Here is a 20,667-nt window from a genome sequence, read left to right as displayed (position 1 = left end):
AGAGATCCTTTCCCACATTGTAATGCTCTTGGCAATTAAACCTTAAAATGCCATATTCTAAGAAGCAGAATCCTGGGGTTTGCTCAACCACAGAGCAGAATCTTGAAAGCACACCATCCATTCTTTATGTCCAGTAATTAGCTTACGCCTTTCACTCCCTGGTCCCCTGAGGCCGTCCAGAGACAGACTGCCGCAGGTGAATGCGAGGTCTGTGCAACATCCGGCTGAGTGTATGTGATAGATCATCCTAGTGTGTGACTTTACCGCCAAGATGTTTCCTTGATGTCAGACACCCTGCACCATCTGCATTTGTGTCCGATTACAATATATATATGCAAAGGATTAAAACCTGTTATTCATGTGGGCAGCGCGAGGAAGACGTGTTACCCTTTAATTTCCCCTTAATGAAAAATTATATTGTATTTTAAACGCATTATTATAGCAAAGTGGACCTGACCTCAAACACTGGGCTTGATAAACTATAGTTTTTCCAATCTTTTTTTTTTACTCTTTCTCTTTTTTTATTTTTTTATTATATGTACATGTGATGTGCAATTGACAAATTGTGGCAGATAAAAAAAAAATAGTATGCCCGTGTTCCAAAAATGTGCGCTTTGTCACAGAAATGTTAGTTCCTGTGCCCTATAAACTAGTAAGGATGGGCTCAGGCATGTTCCCAACTCCCCGCGCCCGCCAGGAAGCTTGCACAGCGCAGCGCAAATCGCAGGAAGTGGGACATTTCCTGATCTCCGCGGATCGGGAAATGTCTCGCTGCCTGTGATTAGCGCTGCGCAGTGTAAGCTTCCTGGTGGGCTCGGGCACGTGGAGCTGCGAACATACCTGAGCCCATTCTTCTAAACCAGCGGCCTCCAAACTGTGGCCCAGGGGCCGGATGCGGTCCTTTGCTTGATTTTATCTGGCACTTGGGGCACTATTTCATTCAGTGACACCAACAAAGGGGCACAGTTCTTCCCAATGACACCAACAATGGGGCCCAATAACACCAATGATGGGAGACCATTCCTTCCAATGACACCATCATGGGGCACAATTCCACCCAATGACACCAAAGATGGTGCACATTTCCTCCCAATGGTATCAACAATGTGGCCCAATGACACCAACTGATGCTGGAACTTTTTCTACTCCCGATGGCCACAGTCCGGCCCTCCTAATGTTTCAAGGAGAGTAAACTGGCCCCTTGTATAATAAGTTTGGAGACCCCTGTTCTAAACTAATATCTGTGCAGATCTCCATTTGGTCTGACCAGATCAGGCCTCCCCATTCTTTCCTCCTTCGGCCCAGCTGAGCATAGGAGAGAAGGCAGCCAGCTGGGTTTCTCTTATGATTGTCTGTACAGACACTTACTAGAGGGAGCAGGCAGTGGGAAACCTGTGCTGCTTTATTGGTTGCACTTCTCTCATCCTCCGGGGATCACTTCCTGATTGCACAGGAGAAAGGAAAAGAAGCGATATGTTGCGCTGCTATAGATTGCTTTATTACTTCCTGCACAGTGACAGCTCAACAGGTGTGTGTCGGAGTTGCCACCTGGGGCCCTGTAGGCCTCTGGGGACCTCTGGACCCCTAAAAAAAAGGGGGGGTTGCCATCCGGGCCCCTGGGGACCTCCGGGCCCCTTACAGGTGTACTGCCTGTACCCCTCTGTGTCACTGTGCAATATGCACCTAAACCTCTGTGTATTAGGGGTACTGTGCCTCTGTGTTTCTGCACAAATATACATTGTACAATGTAGGTCACTACAACATGTATAGTCGATCCCAATGTGTTACCTTTTAGGTAACATCTAGAAAATACCATTTTGCTTAAATGGTAATCTAAAAAAATTACCTTTTTTTAGTCTTTTATTGCTCCTGAAAAAAAAGCAGTGCACCTCCTGTGACTTGAGTCTCATAGCTTGTATGTGAGATCATCTAAGGCACTGTTGCCTCTGACTTCTAGTTTCACCCGAACCGGAATAAGAATTAGTGTTGTCACCGCTGTGCTGCTCACTGGTCAGCTTTAAAGTGAACCTGAGCTTTGCTCATATAGAATAAACCTACATTTATGGTTAATTAAAACCCCTTTCTCCAGAGCAAAATATAAGTCTACTTGATATGACAGTCTACTTGACGCCACTCCTTACCTGGAAAGTGGCATTGTAGGCACCCAGCACTGCATTGTGGGAGGAAATTGAATGACATTATTTTCCAATGCTAGACCTACTGGGTGTTTCAATTTGTTCCTGCACAAGCGGCAGGGGAGACCATTAAATCCCTAATCTGATCCTAATTTATTTTCTAAGTATCCCCCTTGGCTACCTGCTCCAAAGAATAAAAGAAAAAAAATTATCTGGTTGCAATACTCCCCTTAAAAGTGGTTGTAAGCCTCAGACATGAAATATGAGCAAAGCATATCCTTCCATAGTGTGTGCTTATCTCAATCCAGAGCACCAAGTGTCATTTCTCTCTGCTGCTTCATTTGTCTGCTATCAGCATTACTACCAATGAGTTTTCCTGATGCCAAGATAAAAATGATAACGGGAGGGCACAGTCTGTAATTCACAGCCTCAGCTCTGCTCCTGTGTGCTGTATAAATTGGGGTGTATCCGTTCCCTCCAATCAGCTCCCAGAGCTCTCCTCACTGACGTAACTTCAGCTCTCCACCCCCTGCTTTTCAGAGCTCAGAGATCCTGTGAAAATTCTGCACTTTCAATGGATGTAGGAAAGACGGCTATAGATAAAACAGGCCAGTCACTTCATTGGGTATATGGAAGGGTTTACAACCAGGACAAATAGAGAGGGGGGATCTCCTTAACGGTGCCACAGACAGCAATAAAAACTGACAGGTGTTCTAATCCTTCTCCGCTCTGTCCTATACTAAAAATAACTTTTACCTTTTAGTTATACTTTAATTTTTGTTTCACACTAAAAAAAATTGGAGGCTTAAAGAGAAGTCTTTGGCCCCTTTCACACATGCGGACCATATGTCCGCTTTTTCATCCATCCGTTTACGGATGAAAAAGGGAGATACATTGATCCCTATGAGATAGCGGGTGTCAGCGGATGAACATCCGCTGACACCCGATCTCATCGGTGTCCGCAATCCTCCGATTCTGCAGACGGAGGAAAATTCTATTTTCCCATCCGTCTGTGGATCGGATCGGGTGAACACAGACAGTCCGTGTTCATCCGATCCCCCATCGAGGAGAGCGGAGATCTGACAGGGCGGTCCCTGCACAGTGTGCGGAGACCGCCCTGTCATCCGCCGGCTCATCGGGGATCTGTGGAGCGATCTCCGCTGAGCAAGCAGAGGTTACGGAGCGATCCCCGCTGAGCAAGCAGAGGTTACAGAGCGATCCCCGCTGAGCAAGCGGAGGTTTACGGGGCAGATCATCACGGATCCGTCCCGTGTGAAAGGGCCCTTTCTCTGTTTCTTTTTTTTCTTTAAACTAGGTAGACATTGAGCTAGATTCACCAAGGCTTTACGTCGACGTATCTATTGATACGCCGCGTAAGTTAGAAGATGCGCCGTCGTATTTATGCGTGCCATTCAGGGAGCTAGATACGCCTGAATTTCAGCTTCCTCCGACCGACGTAAGTGTTTAGTACGCCGTCATATCTAGGGTGCATATTTACGCTGGTCGCTAGGGGCGCCTCCATAGATTTACGCATAGAATATGTAAATGAGCTAGATACGCCGATTCACGAACGTACTTGCGCCCGCTACGCCGTTTACGTAAGGCTTAGGTCCAGCGTAACGTTTCCCCTGCTATATGAGGCGCAGCCAATGTTAAGGTATGGACGTCGGAACAGCCGTCGAATTTTACGTCGTTTACGTAAGTGGTACATGAATGGGGCTGTGCGTAGGTTACGTTCACGTCGAAAGCATTGCGGCGACGTTTCTTAGGGAGTATATGCAACGTGATTCTGAGCATGCATGCGCCGTACGAACGGCAATTCATTTACATGGGGTCACGGCTAATTTAAATGAAACACGCCCCCTACCTGCCTATTTTAAATTAGGCGGGCTTACGCTGGCCTAATTACACTACGCCGGCGCAACGTACGGCGCGGGATCTTTCAGAATACTGTTCTGGGCTCCCTGATTTACGTCGGCAAAGCGCATATGAGATGTGCTACGCCGGCCAAAAAGGTACGCCAATGTACCTGAATCTAGCTCTTTGTTTGTATGAATGTATGTTATTTTATTCTGAATTTATTCCCACAAAAGTGCATTAAAAAGTAAATTTCAATTTTGTGATGCTTCTGTTTCTGTAAAAAAAAAAAAATGTATTGATGACTCAGGTGTTCTAGAGTAGCTGATGAGCTGGGGGGAGTACAGTGCTTCAGAGCAAGATTATTAAAAAACAATACTGACCCCCCCTCCCACACTGATTACATTTGTTTCTAACACTTTCTTCTGTGTGTGAATGTCAGATCAAGACCAGACAGGAGGAGGAGAAGAAGCAGCTGTGCTCTCTGCGGGACATGCTCAAGCCTACTCTGCAGGTCGAAACCAAAGAGGTAAAGACCATCCTATGTTTGTAGTTCTTCCGTCTAACCAGAAACCTCTTTCTTTTCAAGCTGTCCTTCACTTATATTGTTCATAAGTTTTTTTTTTTTTTCGTTTTGGACTATTAGATTTAGATCGACTTTACGTAAGTGACTAACAGTTTAAAGCCCAGCTCCAGCTAAGAATTTTTAAGCAGCTACAGCAAGTTTTTTTTTCTCTTTTGGGATAAAGGTTTTAACCTCAACGCCGGCCCTTTAAGAGGTTTATGATGTTGGCAGTGATTGATGTTTTTTAGTCGACTAAAGGAATACTATATAAAACAAATTGATGGGATAGTGGCGCTGATCAATGTAAAATTATCTGGCTGTTATGAAACAGTGAGTGTAATGTGGGATGTTGGAATGATCTAAAGCAGGGGTCCTTAAACTTTTTAAACAGGGGGCCAGTTCACTGTCCCTCAGAACGTTAGAGGACCGGACTATAGTTTAAAAATAAATAAAAAGCTATGAACTAATTCCCCTCACCATCATTGCAAGCCCCCCCCCCTCACCATCATTGCAAGCCCCCCCTCACCATTATTACAAGCCCCACCCACCATCATTGCAAGCCCCCCTCGCCATCATTGCAAGCCCCCCCCCTCGCCATCATTGCAAGCCCCCCCCCCTCGCCATCATTGCAAGCCCCCCCCCCTCGCCATCATTGCAAGCCCCCCCCCTCGCCATCATTGCAAGCCCCCCCCTCGCCATCATTGCAAGCCCCCCTTACCATCATTGTTGCAAGCCCCCCTCACCATCATTGTTGCAACCCCCCCCCCTCACCATCATTGTTGCAACCCCCCCCCCTCACCATCATTGTTGCAACCCCCCCTCACCATCATTGCAAGCCCCCCTCGCCATCATTGCAAGTCCCCCCTCACCATCATTGCAAGCCCCCCCTCACCATCATTGCAAGCCCCCCCTCACCATCATTGCAAGACCCCCCACAGCCTTACTGTGCCAAACAATGTCTCACCAGTCAGTGTGTGTGCACATCGGGCATCTCCTGCTGTGTCACGGCTCACTGTGAAAAGTTTGGGCACGCTGTGATAAAAGTCCCGCCCTCCTCCTAGACCAGCTTGTGTGATAGACAGAACCCTGCCTCTATCACACGAGCTGGTCTAGGAGGAGGGCGGGACTTTTATCACAGCGTGCCCAAACTTTTAACAGTGAGCTCCGTGACACAACAGTCTCCCGCTGTGTTACAACCGGCCCGCCCCGAGGCCTGGCCTGTCGGGAATCCGGCACTGGGCGAGGTGGGCCAGATAAATGTACTTGGTGGGCCGTAGTTTGAGGACCCCTGATCTAAAGGTATGTGAACCAATATATTAAATATTAATAATAAATATAAATCAGTGATAAAAGAAATCCTTAACATAAATCATATAACTCCTGTGAGAAAAACAGAAAATATTCACATAGTCCAGCGAAAAGGTGTAGAATCCAGTGGTAAAAATATTTTTATATATATATCTGTGGAAATAAATATAAAAAATATATATGATTTTTTTTTATATATATATAATAAATGTCTCTAATAAAAAGTATATAGTCCAAATAATCAGCAGATCCCAAATAAAGTGACTGTAATGACGTCTTGTGCAAAAACAGGCAAAAAGGTGACTCTTCAGGTTCTCCCCCTCTTATGATTGCACTCACCAGATGATCAAACCGCCTGCAGCTGTAGATGGAATGTAGTGGGTTATATTCCTCAGGATATCCCATCCATCCACTGTCTTGGTGCAAACAGTCGGGTGTCACCATCAGGGCATATTCCATCCACCGATTTGTAACGATGTGTGGTGTAGCTCAAGGGGGTTCCTCTCCCCTTTATTTATTGACTAAAAGAATACTATTTTAGTCGACTAAAATAAAACTAAAACATTTAAAGTGGTTGTATACCCGCATTTGTTTTTTTTTGTTTTTTTGTACACCTGAAAAGTAAAAGCCATAATGACCTAGTATGCACTGCATACTAGCTCATTTTGAAATACTTACCTTAAAACGAGGTGTAGGGAACTTACCTGGTCCACGCCGAGCGAGATGTCATCTTGCTCCGGCGTGTCTTCTGGGTATAGCCGCTCCAGCGCTGTGATTGGCTGGAGCAGCGATGTTGTCACTCCCGCGCATGCACGCGGGAGATTTCATTCCGGCAAGGTCCGACGGCGGCCGGCCCTTTAGCCGAGGATCCCCCCTGTGCATGCGCCGCTGCAATCAGCGGCACATTGCGAGGGGAATATCTCCTAAACCGTACAGGTTTAGGAGATACTCTTTATACCTACAGGTAAGCCTTATTATAGGCTTACATGTAGGTAACAGTCAAAAAGTAGGGTTTACAACCACTTTAAAAATGACTAAAATACGACTAAAATGGCAAAAGACTAAAACTAAAATTAAATTTGACTTCAAAATTAACACTGGTGTGTAGTGCATGTTCATACCTCAATGCCATAAATAGCTTATTCGATTTTTCATATATATAAGTGATTCTGCACTTCTTGGTAAGGGGCTGTTAGTCCTTTTTCCAATAGAAGGGGAAAACGATTGGAGGAACTCGCATTCTCAAAGGGAGATTTTTAATAATGGCAATCTCCGTTATTTTCTCATGACAGATCCTCTTTAACACAGCACAGGATTCAGAAAGTGTACTCCTGCTGCCCTCATACTGACCCAGTTAGATGGTCTGTGAAATGCTGGCAACAATAGGTTATACAAAACTCATACATTTTGTAAATGAAGTGAACTCTATAATTTTAGTACGGCTGTATGTTTACTTGATAGCATCAGTAGCACACTGATTGCTTTCACATGTTGCCTGAAATTGCTCTTTAATATGCTAATGCTGTCTGCTCTCAGCCAAGCTTGCATTAATACCAAGCAATACAGATGTCGGAATGTCAAATTCAATGCATTAACTATACATCGGGCCAGCGGTATTATCTCTCTTTTGTAGACAAAAGCAACTAAACTGCAGATCTGTCAGCCAAGTGGCATGGGTGGGTGTTGGAGTGTGTAGGAAACTCTCTAGATAATGGATTCACATTTCTTTATTCCAAAAAAAAAAAATTTTTCTTATCAAGCAAGCAAGGAGTGTTGATATCTCTCTGAGGTGACAAGAAGGAAGGCAAGAAATAGATATCGTTCTCTTGAGTATATTCTTCATAGCAACTCTGATAGACAGCTAGAAGAGAATATTGTTCCACATCCCAGCATGACTACAGAAGCATACATGGGTGTAATGGCATGAAATACCAATCCACCATAACCTTTTTTATTTAAAGCAGAGGTTCCGCGGCCAATCGTGTTTTTTTTTTTTTTTTTTTTTTAAGCATTCAATGTGTTTTTACCTATCAAAGTAAAACGCACTTGTTTGGTGTCTTCAATTATCGTCTGTCCTTTTTCTTTCAAAAGAAGAACTTTAAAGCGGAGGTTCACCCTAAAATACAACTTTCTACCATGCCATTCAGCATACTAGCGTGAGCTACAGTATGCTTTTATTTTATTTTTTTTGCGCTGTACTCCGTTTAATCGATTAGTTTTGTTTCAGACTCCCCGCGGAGAGTAGGCGTTCCTATGAAGAGGGGAACATGATTGACGGCCGGCTATGGCGCGTCACGCTTCCCAAAAATAGCCGGAGTAGGACTCGGCTCTTCACGGCGCTATACGGAGCCTGCGCACAGACTAGGAGCTGACTGCGCAGGCGCCGTGAAGAGCCAAGTTCTATTTCGGCTATTTTCGGGAAGCATGACGCGCCATAGCCGGCCGTCAATCATGTTCCCCTCTTCATAGGAACGCCTACTCCCAGCGGGGAGTCTGAAACTTAACTAACGGATTAAACTGTGAGTACAGCTAGAAAAAAATAAATAAAGGCATACTGTAGCTCACGCTAGTATGCTGGATGGCATGGTAGACAAAAATGTTTTTTTTTTTTTTTTTAGGGTGAACCCCTCGCTTTAAAAAAGGGATATTGCTTGTGGGCATTGTGAAGCCCACAAGCTCTGATTTCCGGGTAGCGGTGAATGCTCATCTCCCAGCATAAACCGATCTTTCTCACGCATGCACAATGTTTACGGCGAGTAGCGCCGTAAACTTCCTGGTTGCCATCACAACGGGTGGCGTCATTGAAAGTTTACGCCCCCGTTCTGATGGCATTCACAACAGTAGAATTTGAATTAGATACCCCCTCGCCACGTGACCGGCGTCATGCGTCACTTCAGCTGTGAAATCTCGAGAGATTTGGCAGTACGGCGTTCCGCATTGTCTCTTGGGAAGCATGACACTGTGCTCCCAGGAGACATTGCGGCGTGCTCCCACATTATATTGCGGCGAGCTCCCACATTACATTGCGGCGAGCTCCCACATTACATTGCGGCGAGCTCCCACATTACATTGCGGTGCCAGGGAAAGCATTAGAAGCGCCTTCTCCCGCGGGAGTGAAATCCTGGAAGTCGCACTTCACCTGTATATACTACGGTATTTACACCATAAAAAAAAATTGATGTGGCTATTGAAATTGTTAATAGTGTTAAGAATGTAATCTGATATAGTTGTTGTTTTGGGTGGAACTCCGCTTTAACGTAAAACAAAATCATGAATTTGTATTGGATGAAGCACCTCCTAAAATAATAAACATTTTCTATACGTTCTGACTTATTCGGTAGAACAGTTCAAGGAGCAAAGCTCTAAAGTAAATTCGCTACCTATAGCAAACGGTCGCAATCTGTCTTATGCTGGGCTGATAGTATAGTCAATTTTGATTTCTGGTTTCTGTAGGTTATTGCTCTTTACACCTCATGCATTTCTCTTTCTGCTGTCGAAAAAGACCAGTTGTGTTGTGTTACAAATCTATTTCATTACAAGGTTACTCTCCACTGGCAGCTCAGTTCGTTCAGTACCTCTTGTTGGATGCAGAAAGACCAAATCCACCCATCTGTAGGCAAGGCAGACCCATAATGGAATTTGACATGTCTACTGAACGTCTATATCAGTGGTCTCCAAACTGCAGCCCGCAAGCCAGATGTGACCCTTTGCTTGCCTTTATCAAGCCCTTTATGCACCATTCCATCTACTTACACTAATGGGGCAATACTCCTTCCACTAACACCAGTGTTGGAGCACCACTCCTCCAACAGACACCAACAATGGGGCACTATTCCTCTCCTATATAACAAAAAACGAGCACCATTCCTTTTACTCAAACCAATGATGGGACATTGTTTAGACCAGGGAGTTTAATTTCACTGCTCACAGTCTGCCCCCCCTAAAGCCTGAAGGATGGTAAAGTGTCTCTTTGTTTAGAAAGCTTGGAGACCCCTGGTCTATATTGTGTTGCGGACAGCAGAAGTAGTCATATGAGAACCTCATACACGCCCTCATGTGCTCCTCAAGTGACTTCATCTTCCATCCCAGTCATTCAGTTTCTAAACACAGACTGCCGTCCTTGAAAATCATGTCAGTCCATAGGAAGGCCAGGAGAAAAAGATCTAAAAACAACCTTTTGTTGCTAACTTGCTCATAACCAACTACCTTTTATCATAGTTGATGGATGTGCATACTGTGCTGTGATTGAGTTGGGTGGTTTAGGTGCACGTCAATGTTGACAGCCTCCAGTTCACTGGGTCCATATCAACATGCACAAGGTTCCAGGTCATCCATGCTTATTCAGTAAAGCGAAGAACAAAGTGCTAAAAAATATTTGGGCAGAGTAGGACAGATATTCACTCCTTTCTAGGCCTCCACTGGGGAGGATCTCCCTCACTTTCTAGCAATGAGACAGGGAGTGACGGGGAATCTCTCTACTGGAGATGGCAAGAGCTACCAAAAACATGTTTTCTTTATCGTTACATCACGGGACACAGAGCGGCATTCATTACTATATGGGTTATATGGAGTACCTTCAGGTGATGGACACTGGCAATCTCAAACAGGAAATGCCCCTCCCTATATAACCCCCTCCCATAGGAGGAGTACCTCAGTTTTTACACCAGTGTCTTAGGTGTTGGTCATGGTTTAGCTTGCCTCCGCATCCTTGGGATTAGGTGAGCTAACCGGTTCTGTCCAAAGGCCTCAGTGCTAAAGTGGTCAGTAACCGGACCCCAAACCCTTGGGGTATAGCCCATAATGCTTTTCTTTTTAGAGAGCTGGACCCTGGGCCCAGAACTTATAAACCTTTGGGGGCCTAATGTTTCTGTTGCCAGAGTGCTATATGGGCCCAGGACAGTGGATCCTTCATAGGAACCCAGGGCCTGAAGGTCTAGACAGCCCCACGGAGATGGGGGAAGATTGGGCCTCTTGCTTGGCAAAGTCCTGCGGCATGGAGCAGGTAAGTGAGGGGAAAGCTTGCGGAACTTGGTTCTTAGCAGGTTTTTTCTGGGGGGTCACGGGGGACATGCCTAAAGTTATGCGCTGCATCTGGCAAACTAGTCACATATCTTAATGATAGGATGGCTCTATGTGTATTATTCCCCATAAGCAGTGACCTCCCTGGTAGTGTTGGAAAAGCATTGAGTGGGGCCTGTGTGTATGTGTGTTCAGAGAGCTGTGCTTACCTGCAAGCCTCCAGACGATGCTGCATCGGTTCTTCCTCCTCAGAGCCTGAGGGGGGAAGGGCGGGTCAGTTGCTTAAGGAAGGGGCGGCCCTTCCTTTTTCGTTCCATCAGCTCATTCTACGATTGGAACTGAGGAGGAAAAGACCAGAGCGGCAGCACGGGGCGCCGAGGACACACAGTGGCCAGAAAAGATATTACAGTCTTCAGAAGACTGTTTTCAAGCCTAGAAATAGGCTGTTCTTTTCCATCTCAATCGTTTTTTCTTGGCAATACTACAAAGGGGGACAGAATGCTTTTTCTTTCTTGGATTTGAAAAAAATAAAAAAGGGAAAAATTAAAAAAGTCCATCAAGGGGAGAGGAGGCATTTTTTTATCCCCCAAACAGGTGTTTGGGCAATTAACTATTTATAGTTCCAAGTACCGATAAGTTAGCAGGCGTACCTCGGTATTGTACCATGGCATCCGGGTCAGAGGGTACAAGAGGTGGGGATTCCCCCAGAGAGTCTGAGGTCTCGGACAAGGTTATGCCGCTGCTTTCCCCAAAGGGAGCCTTGGGGCCATCGGGATCTGGGGCTGGAGCTGGCGCGGGTCAGTCCAACCCTAAGATGGTCACGGACGAGGTATTACTCACCTCTTTAAGAGAGATGGAGAAAAGAATGGGAAAAATGATAGCCACAGCTATGCGGGGCAGTAAACGGATTAGATCTCCGTCGCCCGAGCGTGGACCCTCAGAAGAGGAGGTCCTTTCCTCAGGGGAATTGGACGACCTCTTGGACAAGGACCAAGTAGGTTCGGGGATCGAGGACCCGGATACAGAGGAGTCTGGAGCAGTCTCCCAAGGGGAGAGCTGGTGGATTCAAGCCTTAACGGACTTGGTCCATAGTGCATTCAACTTGCCAGTACCAGATCTCCAAGTATCAACGGTTTCAGCTTTGGGCTCACTAAGGGCGCCTCAAAGCAATGCAGTGTTTCCGATCCATCCTCTGCTAGAGGAAGTTTTGTTCCAAGATTGGAGCAAGCCAGATAAGATCTTTTTACCACCTAAAAGATTCTCTGCCCTATATCCTATGGAAGCTAAATTTTCCAAGAGATGGGCTACTCCTGCGGTGGACGCAGCCATCTCATGTGTTAACAAATCGTTAACATGCCCTGTAGAAAACATACAGGTGTTCAAAGATCCGGTTGATAAACGCTTGGAAGCACTACTTAAGAACTCCTTCACTACTGCAGGGGCAGTAGTGCAGCCAGCCGTGGCTGCGATTGGGGTTGCTCAAGCATTATCGGATCAAACTAAGCAGATGCTTAAACTTATTCCTGCCCAGCAGGCAGAAGAGTTTTCGGATGTCCCTAGGGCCATATGCTTTACGGTAGACGCGATTAAGGATTCTATCCAGCAAGCGTCACGTTTATCGTTATCCCTTATCCATATGAGAAGACTCTTATGGTTAAAGAGCTGGGAGGCCGAGCCCCCATGCAAGAAGCTCCTGGTAGGGTTCCCCTTCCATGGAGGACGACTCTTCGGAGAAGACCTGGATAAATACATTCAGACCATTTCAAACGGCAAAAGCACTCTTTTGCCAACTAAAAGGAAGTTTCAGGGGCCTGCGTTTAAACGACAGTACTCCCCTGGGCAGGGGCCCTCTAATGCCAAACAGTATCGACGGCCTCCTGCGAAAGCAAACTTCAGCTTCAACAGCAAATCGCAGGGACAGGCTGCTAGAGGCAGAAAGCAGTGGTTTCGCAAACCAGCAAAACCAGCCCCCAAGCCGACCTTATGAAGGGGCGCCCCCACCCACGAAGGTGGGGGGAAGGCTGCGTCTCTTTTCAGAGGTTTGGGAAGCCAGCATTCCCGACAAGTGGGTACGGTCTTCCGTGGCCACGGGCTACAAATTAGATTTCCTAAGGTTTCCTCCTCCTCATTTCCAGGAGTCAAGGATTCCAAACGATCCGGAGAAGGGAGCCGCATTAATGTCGGCATTAAATCATCTACTCTCCCAGGAAGTAATAGTAGAGGTACCAGTCCTGGAACAGGGGCTGGGTTTCTACTCCAACCTATTCATCATCCCAAAGTCCAATGGAGATGTCAGGCCAATTTTGGACCTAAAGATGGTAAATGCATACCTAAAGGTCCGCTCATTTCGGATGGAATCCGTGCGGTCAGCAGCTGCCACACTCCAAAAGGACAACTTCATGGCGTCCATAGACATAAAGGATGCCTACCTTCATGTTCCAATTTATCAGCCACATCAAAGATATCTACGCTTTATGGTGGCTTCGCGTCATTTCCAATTCGTGGCGCTTCCCTTCGGGTTGGCTACGGCCCCCCGGGTATTCACGAAGGTCCTAGCTCCAATCCTAGCCAAACTAAGGATCCAAGGGGTCACGATCCTAGCATACCTGGACGACCTCCTAGTCATAGATCACTCGTCTCCCGGCTTGGAGCGAGCAGTGGCCCTCACGGTCCAATACCTCGAGAGGTTCGGCTGGGTCCTAAATCGAGGAAAGTCAGCATTCCAGCCCACAAGACAGTTGGAATATCTCGGCATGAGATTAGACACAGAACAACAAAGGGTGTTTCTACCTCTGATGAGGGTCAAAGCCATCAAGGAATTAATCCTACTGGTTCTAAGCAAGAAGGAACCGACTATTCGCCTGTGTATGAGGTTACTAGGCAAGATGGTGGCCACATTCGAGGCGGTACCGTACGCCCAGAGCCACACTCGCATCCTGCAGGCAGCCATCCTGTCAGCATGGAGCAGAAGGCCACAGGCCTTGGATATCCCGTTGCCGCTCTCATCAAGAGTCCGACAAAGTCTGTGTTGGTGGTTAGACCCTCAGAATCTACTGAAGGGGAAATCTTTCAGCCCAGTGGCCTGGAAGATAGTGACCACAGACGCCAGCCTGACGGGCTGGGGAGCAATTTTGGAGGGTTGCACTCACCAGGGTACTTGGGCAAAGCCAGAGAGGCAGTTGCCCATCAACATCTTGGAGCTCAGAGCTGCTCGACTAGCCCTCAGGGCTTGGACGTCAAAATTGCAGGGGTTCCCGGTGAGAATTCAATCAGACAATGCCACGGCCGTGGCATACATAAATCACCAAGGGGGAACCAGGAGTCAAGCCGCTCAGAGAGAGGTGAGCTTGATTCTCCTATGGGCAGAGGCTCATGTGCCCTGCATATCGGCAATATTTATTCCAGGAGTGGACAACTTTCAGGCGGACTTCTTAAGCCGCCAGACTCTATTGCCGGGGGAATGGTCTCTGCATCCACAAATCTTTCAAGCACTCTGCCAAAGATGGGGAGTGCCGGACGTGGATGTCATGGCATCGAGACTCAACAAGAAGCTAGACAGGTTCATATCCCGCTCAAGGGATCCGATGGCCTGCGGAACCGATGCGCTGGTGTGCCCTTGGCATCAGTTCAAACTTCTTTATGTTTTTCCCCCGCTCCAGTTACTACCCCGCCTGCTGCGCAGGATCAGGGTGGAGCACATACCAGTCATCCTGGTAGCTCCAGCATGGCCCAGAAGGGCATGGTACTCACTAATCCTAAGGATGGTAGTAGGAGACCCTTGGACTCTTCCTCTACGGCCAGACCTGCTATCGCAAGGTCCGATCCTCCACCCTGCCTTACGGCATCTAAATTTGACGGCCTGGAAGCTGAATCCCTGATTCTCAGGGGTAGAGGTCTGTCTCAGAAGGTAATCTCTACCCTAATCAGAGCCAGGAAACCGGTCTCTAGGGTGATTTATTACAGGGTCTGGAAGGCCTATGTAGGCTGGTGTGAGTCCAAGCGATGGCTTTCTCGCAAGTTTACCATCGATAGAGTTTTAAGTTTTCTCCAGCTAGGAGTGGATAAGGGATTGGCTTTAAGCACAATCAAAGGACAGGTTTCAGCTCTGTCAGTGTGGTTTCAGCGGCCGCTGGCCACCCACTCGCTGGTTAAGACCTTCCTTCAAGGGGTCTTACGTATTAAACCTCCAGTTAAATCCCCGCTTTGTCCGTGGGATTTAAATCTTGTTCTGTCAAGTTTACAGAAACAACCGTTTGAGCCGTTGGCTGAAATTCCTTTGGTTTTACTGACAAGGAAGTTAGTATTTTTGGTCGCCATAGTTTCCGCAAGAAGAGTATCGGAACTGGCAGCCTTATCCTGTAAGGAACCATATCTTATTTTTCATAAGGACAAGGTCGTTCTCCGCCCTCATCCTTCCTTCCTACCGAAGGTTATATCTAGTTTTCATCTAAACCAGGATTTGGTATTACCATCCTTCTTCCCTAAACCTACTTCCAGAAAGGAGGGGTTGCTGCATACCTTGGATATTGTCAGGGCCATGAAGGCCTATCTTAAAGCTACAGAGAAGATCCGGAAAACGGATGTGTTGTTCATTTTACCGGACGGGCCCAAGAAGGGGCAGGCAGCTGCAAAGTCCACCATCTCTAGGTGGATTAAGCAGTTAATCACTCAGGCCTACGGCTTGAAAGGGTTGCCTCCTCCAGTATCATTAAAGGCTCATTCTACTAGGGCCATGGGCGCCTCCTGGGCAGCACATCACCAGATCTCTATGGCTCAAGTTTGCAAGGCGGCAACCTGGTCTTCTGTCCACACGTTTACAAAATTCTACCAGTTGGACGTAAGAAGGAATACTGATACAGCCTTTGGGCAGGCAGTGCTGCAGGCTGCAGTTTGAGACCCTCGGATTCCGGGGGCTCCCCTTTTTTGAGTTAAATTTAAAAATTTAAGATTATTTTTCTCAACTAAGTTGGATTTATTATGATTTGAGTATATCTCTAAATTAAATCCTTTTGTCTTGGAGATGTTCTCCCTCCCCTCATTGTAAGCATTGCTTTGGGACATCCCATATAGTAATGAATGCCGCTCTGTGTCCCGTGATGTAACGATAAAGAAAAAGAGATTTTAATACAGCTTACCTGTAAAATCTTTTTCTTGGAGTACATCACGGGACACAGAGCTCCCACCCCTCTTTTGGGGACCATTTTGGGAGGCATACTGCTTGCTACAAAACTGAGGTACTCCTCCTATGGGAGGGGGTTATATAGGGAGGGGCATTTCCTGTTTGAGATTGCCAGTGTCCATCACCTGAAGGTACTCCATATAACCCATATAGTAATGAATGCCGCTCTGTGTCCCGTGATGTACTCCAAGAAAAAGATTTTACAGGTAAGCTGTATTAAAAATCTCTTTTTATAGTAACACAGGGCGGGTTTTTGTATCTGGTCTTCCTTATTTTTACAATGACCCACACATACACCCATTTCCCTGGTATCGCTGGTACAGGAAATGAAGACAAACCTTTCCATTGGGTTCACACTTGGCATTAAAAACGGAAGTTCTGACTCTAAAACCGAAAAATAAAAATTTTGGCTGAAGTTGGGCTTTTAGTCAATGAAACGATTTTTTGCTGTTAATTACAACACATTGCACTTAGCTTGGACTTTGCTCCACGGAATAAACCCATTTAAGGCCTGGTTCACACCTATGCATTTTTTAGTGCGCTTTCAGTTTTGCAGAAACACACTACAGTCCATTTATCATGGTTTCCTATGGGTCACATTCACATCTGTGCATTTTATGGAAAGGGCCAGGGACTTTTTTCTGGTTTTTGGTTCCATAGAATTCAATGGATCAAAAACGTGTATTGAAAAATGCAAAATGCACCTGGAATATGCAAACTGCAACCTGCATAGATGTGTTGACCAGGCTTAAAACTACTAAATACTGTTGCCACCCAAAAAAAATTATATTGGACCCCTTTCCAGCGGCTCGTGTTTCCTTTCATTGCGCCATTTAAGCTCTGCCGTCTCCACCATGAATGTCTTTGGTCCATCCTTTGACCCCTACATTAAAGCTGTGTCCTATCGTAGCAAAGGGGTCAGAGGAAGCAACCATGGCACCCAGTGGAGGTACAGGCAGTTGGCAGTCCTGGAAGTGCCAAATGCTAAAGAGTCTGATGGAGGGCAGCACTGGATTGGAGCAAAAAACTTGTTGCTGGAGAGGTAAGTATAATACCTTCGTTATTTTGCAAAGGATTGCTATAAAGATTATTTTGGGTGATTAATGTCACTTTAATGTGCCGTCATTAAAAGTCCTTCTAACTGGGTATTGGGTATTAATATACTGTGTGATGAATATTTCTGCCTTACTGTATAGTACTGACATGGTTAATATGGTGTTATTGCTGTTCTAATATTCTTCTCTCTGTCCTCCTCCTCCCTCTTTGCTTTCCAAAGTTCAGAAGAGTAAGTTAATCGATTTTTATTTCATTTCTCCTCTTCCTGCTGCTGCTTTCGTAAATATCAGACCCTGACATTTTCCTAAAGCTTTACGTATTTACAGAAAAAAAAAACACTATTCTTCTTCCCAGCCTAGAAATAAGCTGGATGTTTTTTTCTAAGCTTTTGGCCAATGTAGTCATTGTTGAGTTTGTATGTACAGTATGTGAGATTATGATGTGACAAATCGACTTTACCATCACTGGAGGACGTTACATGACGTTATATGATCTCTACCGTAGCAAATGTATTTATACAGCACTGAGAAGCGATAGTATTTTTATGAACTTTATAATTTGATTCTGTCCTTTAGGGTACAGTGCTTTTTTCAGAAGTCTTTCTATTCACCAGGAGAGGTTGTGTAGTGATTAGCAGCCCTCAGCTCGTTAACTTAAATCGGAGCGCTGAAAACTGGTAAAACGTATTTAAAGTTATACATGCTTTGATGGAGAGTTTACCTATATACATTGGGTATAGAAAAGAATCACCCCCTTTTAAATTTTCTAATTTTTGTTGCTTTGCAGCCTGAAATGAAGACAGATGCAGTTTTTGTTTTATCCTGCTGTATTTACTCAGCACATCTTATAACGTCCAAGTAAAAGATATAACGCCAACATGTCAGAATTGTTTCTTTGAATTCAAAAACAGAATCACTGAGTTGGAAAAAGGATCCCCCTTATGTCAGTATTTTGTAGAGCCACCTTTTGCTTTACAGTCTTTATCCTGTTGGGATATGTCTTTTTTTTTCCATTAATGAGGAGCAAAAGGAAACTCATAGTGCAGCAAATTCCATTTTTTAAAATAAATGTATAAAAACATTGATAAAAAACAAGTTGGCTGATAAAACCAACATAAGCGACGTTGCTCGCAGTCATTGCACACACAAGCGTGTTTCGTCCAGTAGGATGTCGTCAGGTGCTGGGCACACTGACTCCACATCAGAATATAAAGTGATATGCTGGGATCCGCTCCTGCTTTTCAGGAAGAATCGCATCTACTAGCATGGATCCTTCTATGAAGTAATCTTTCTTAGATAAGCCAACTAATAGAGGGGTTCAGACCTCACACATCTCTTGTTCTATTAATAGAATTTGATGAGCCGAGGACTATAATCACTAAACACAACCTTTCTGAAACTTTTTGGAAGTCAAACCCTACATAGGGTTCAGCGAGCTCCCCTCTGAAACTGGCATTTGAGGGAAGTTTTTGAGCATTCCATTAAGGGAAGGACGGAGGCATGGTACTCCACCATACCATTTCTCAGTGCATCAAATGCAATCAGGGAGTGGGGAGAAAGTAATATTGGTATCTTTGATGTGCCTACTTTGCAGTTAACCTGGTGTATTGCCTGTTGGGAGGCAAAGTAAAGGCTCAACGTACATGGTTAACCTGCTAAACCCAGTTTGGATACAAATGTCAGTCTTTTACAAGTCAGGTCATGAAAAACTGAAACTTTACCTCTTGAACTAGTTAAGAAAAAAAAAATACTTCTGGATCACAAAAAAAATCCCCTTTCCTAGAACTGGGGCTACCAGCTAGGGCCATGGGTCTTAGGCCTAGTTTACCCTAGTGTGATTTCAGATGCGACTTGAGTTGCATAGAATCACATGGCAATGGGAATCGCATTGATTTCAATAGTGCCTGTTCACACCAATGCAGTGCAACTGCGATGCAACTTTGGGGAGGTACCGGTGCTACTTTGGTGAGATGTGACACCATTTTGTGCCCCATAGACTTCAATAGAGATGCACCAAAAATGCACGCACATCTTTTTTGTGGTGTGTTTTTACTTGTGATTTGTGTTGGTTGTTACTGTTTAATAAAAAAAAAAACTATTGGCACACCTAGGTAATACAGCCATGGCCAAAAGTTTTTGAGAATGACACAAATATTAATTTTCACAAGGTTTTCTGCCTCATTTTTTATGATAGCGATTTACATATACTCCAGAATGTTATGAGGAATGATCAAATGAATTGCAAAGTCCCTCTTTGCCATGAAAATTAACCTAATTCCATAAAAAACCTTTCCACTGCACTTATGAAGAAGGCTTCAGGGCGCACAAGAAAGTCCAGCAAACACCAGGACCGTCTCCTACAGTTGATTCAGCTCGCGGGATCGGGGCACTATCAGTGCAGAGCTTGCTAGGCAATGGCAGCAGTCAGGTGTGAGTACATTTGCACGCACAGCGAGCAGAAGACTCTTGGTGTCAAGGAGGACATCAAAGAAGCCACTTCTCTCCAGGAAAAACATCAGGAACAGACTGATATTCTACAAAAAGGTCCAGGGATTGGACTGCTGAGGACTGGGGTAAAGTCATTTTATCTGATGAATCTCTTTCCGATTGTTTGGGGCATCAGGAAAAAACCTTGTCCAGAGAAGAAAAGGTGAGCGCTACCATCAGCCCTGTGTCATGCCAACAGTAAAGCATCCTTTCATGTGTGGGGTTGCTTCTCGGCCAAGGGAGTGGGGTCACTCACAATTTTGCCCAAGAACACAGCCATGAATAAACGTGCAAATGGTGCAAAAACATCCTCCGAGAGCAACTTCTCCCAACCATCCAAGAACAGATTGGTGATGAACAATGCCTTTTCCAGCATGATGGAGCACATTGCCATAAGGCAAAGGTGATCACTAAGTGACTTGGGGAACAAAATGCCGAAATTTTGGATTGAGAACATGGGGTCAATACTCAATAGGCGGGTGAACAAAAAACCCACAAATTCGGACAAACTCCAAGCATTGATTATGCAAGAATGGGCTGCCATCAGTTAGGATGTGGCTCAGAAGTTGATTGCCAGAATGCCAGGGGGAATTGCAGACATCTTGAAAAAGAAGGTTCAACACTGCAAATATTGACTCTTTTGCATAAACTTTGTTTGTAAAGGAAAAAAAAAATGTCCTTTAAAATAACAAACATGTCATACTTACCTCCACTGTGCAGTTCGTTTTGCACAGAGTGGCCCAATCCATGTCTTTTGGGGTCCCTCGGCGGCTGTCTCTGGTCCTCCCCGCAAGTACTGACCACAGTCATGCGAGAGAGCTCGCATGGTGGTGAGTAATTGCGGGTGCGCTCCCGTGATACAGCGAGCGGCCATAGCCGCTCACTGTATCACTCGGCCCCGCCCCTCGGCACTCCGCGTCACTGGATGTGATTGACAGCAGCGCCAGCCAATGGATGCGCTGCTCTCAATCAATCCGCTCTAGCCAATCAGCGGCCAGGCTGAGTGGCGAAGAGGATCTTGGGACCAAGCGCGGGACTTTCGAGGGATCAGGTAAGTATAAC

The 20,667-nt window shown here is 45.6% G+C and overlaps 1 protein-coding gene across 3 annotated transcripts in view; it reads left to right on the top strand.

Annotated features, from left to right (window-relative positions):
* Positions 1-20,667, top strand: part of LOC120918803 (arf-GAP with SH3 domain, ANK repeat and PH domain-containing protein 2-like) — a 218,344-nt gene that overhangs the window by 139,564 nt on the left and 58,113 nt on the right. For 2 of the 3 annotated variants that reach the window (XM_040330611.1, XM_040330609.1), the window contains exons 9-10: positions 4,435-4,521; positions 17,340-17,348. In XM_040330611.1, coding sequence (XP_040186545.1) covers positions 4,435-4,521; positions 17,340-17,348 — 96 coding nt within the window. The remainder of the gene's footprint in view (positions 1-4,434; positions 4,522-17,339; positions 17,349-20,667) is intronic. The other variant, XM_040330610.1, reaches the window with a different exon arrangement.

Source organism: Rana temporaria, chromosome 12, assembly GCF_905171775.1.
Source record: "Rana temporaria chromosome 12, aRanTem1.1, whole genome shotgun sequence".
In the NCBI taxonomy this organism is placed as follows: domain Eukaryota; kingdom Metazoa; phylum Chordata; class Amphibia; order Anura; family Ranidae; genus Rana; species Rana temporaria.
Note: the sequence above shows the minus strand (reverse complement) of the source record. Positions and strands in the feature narration are given on the sequence as shown.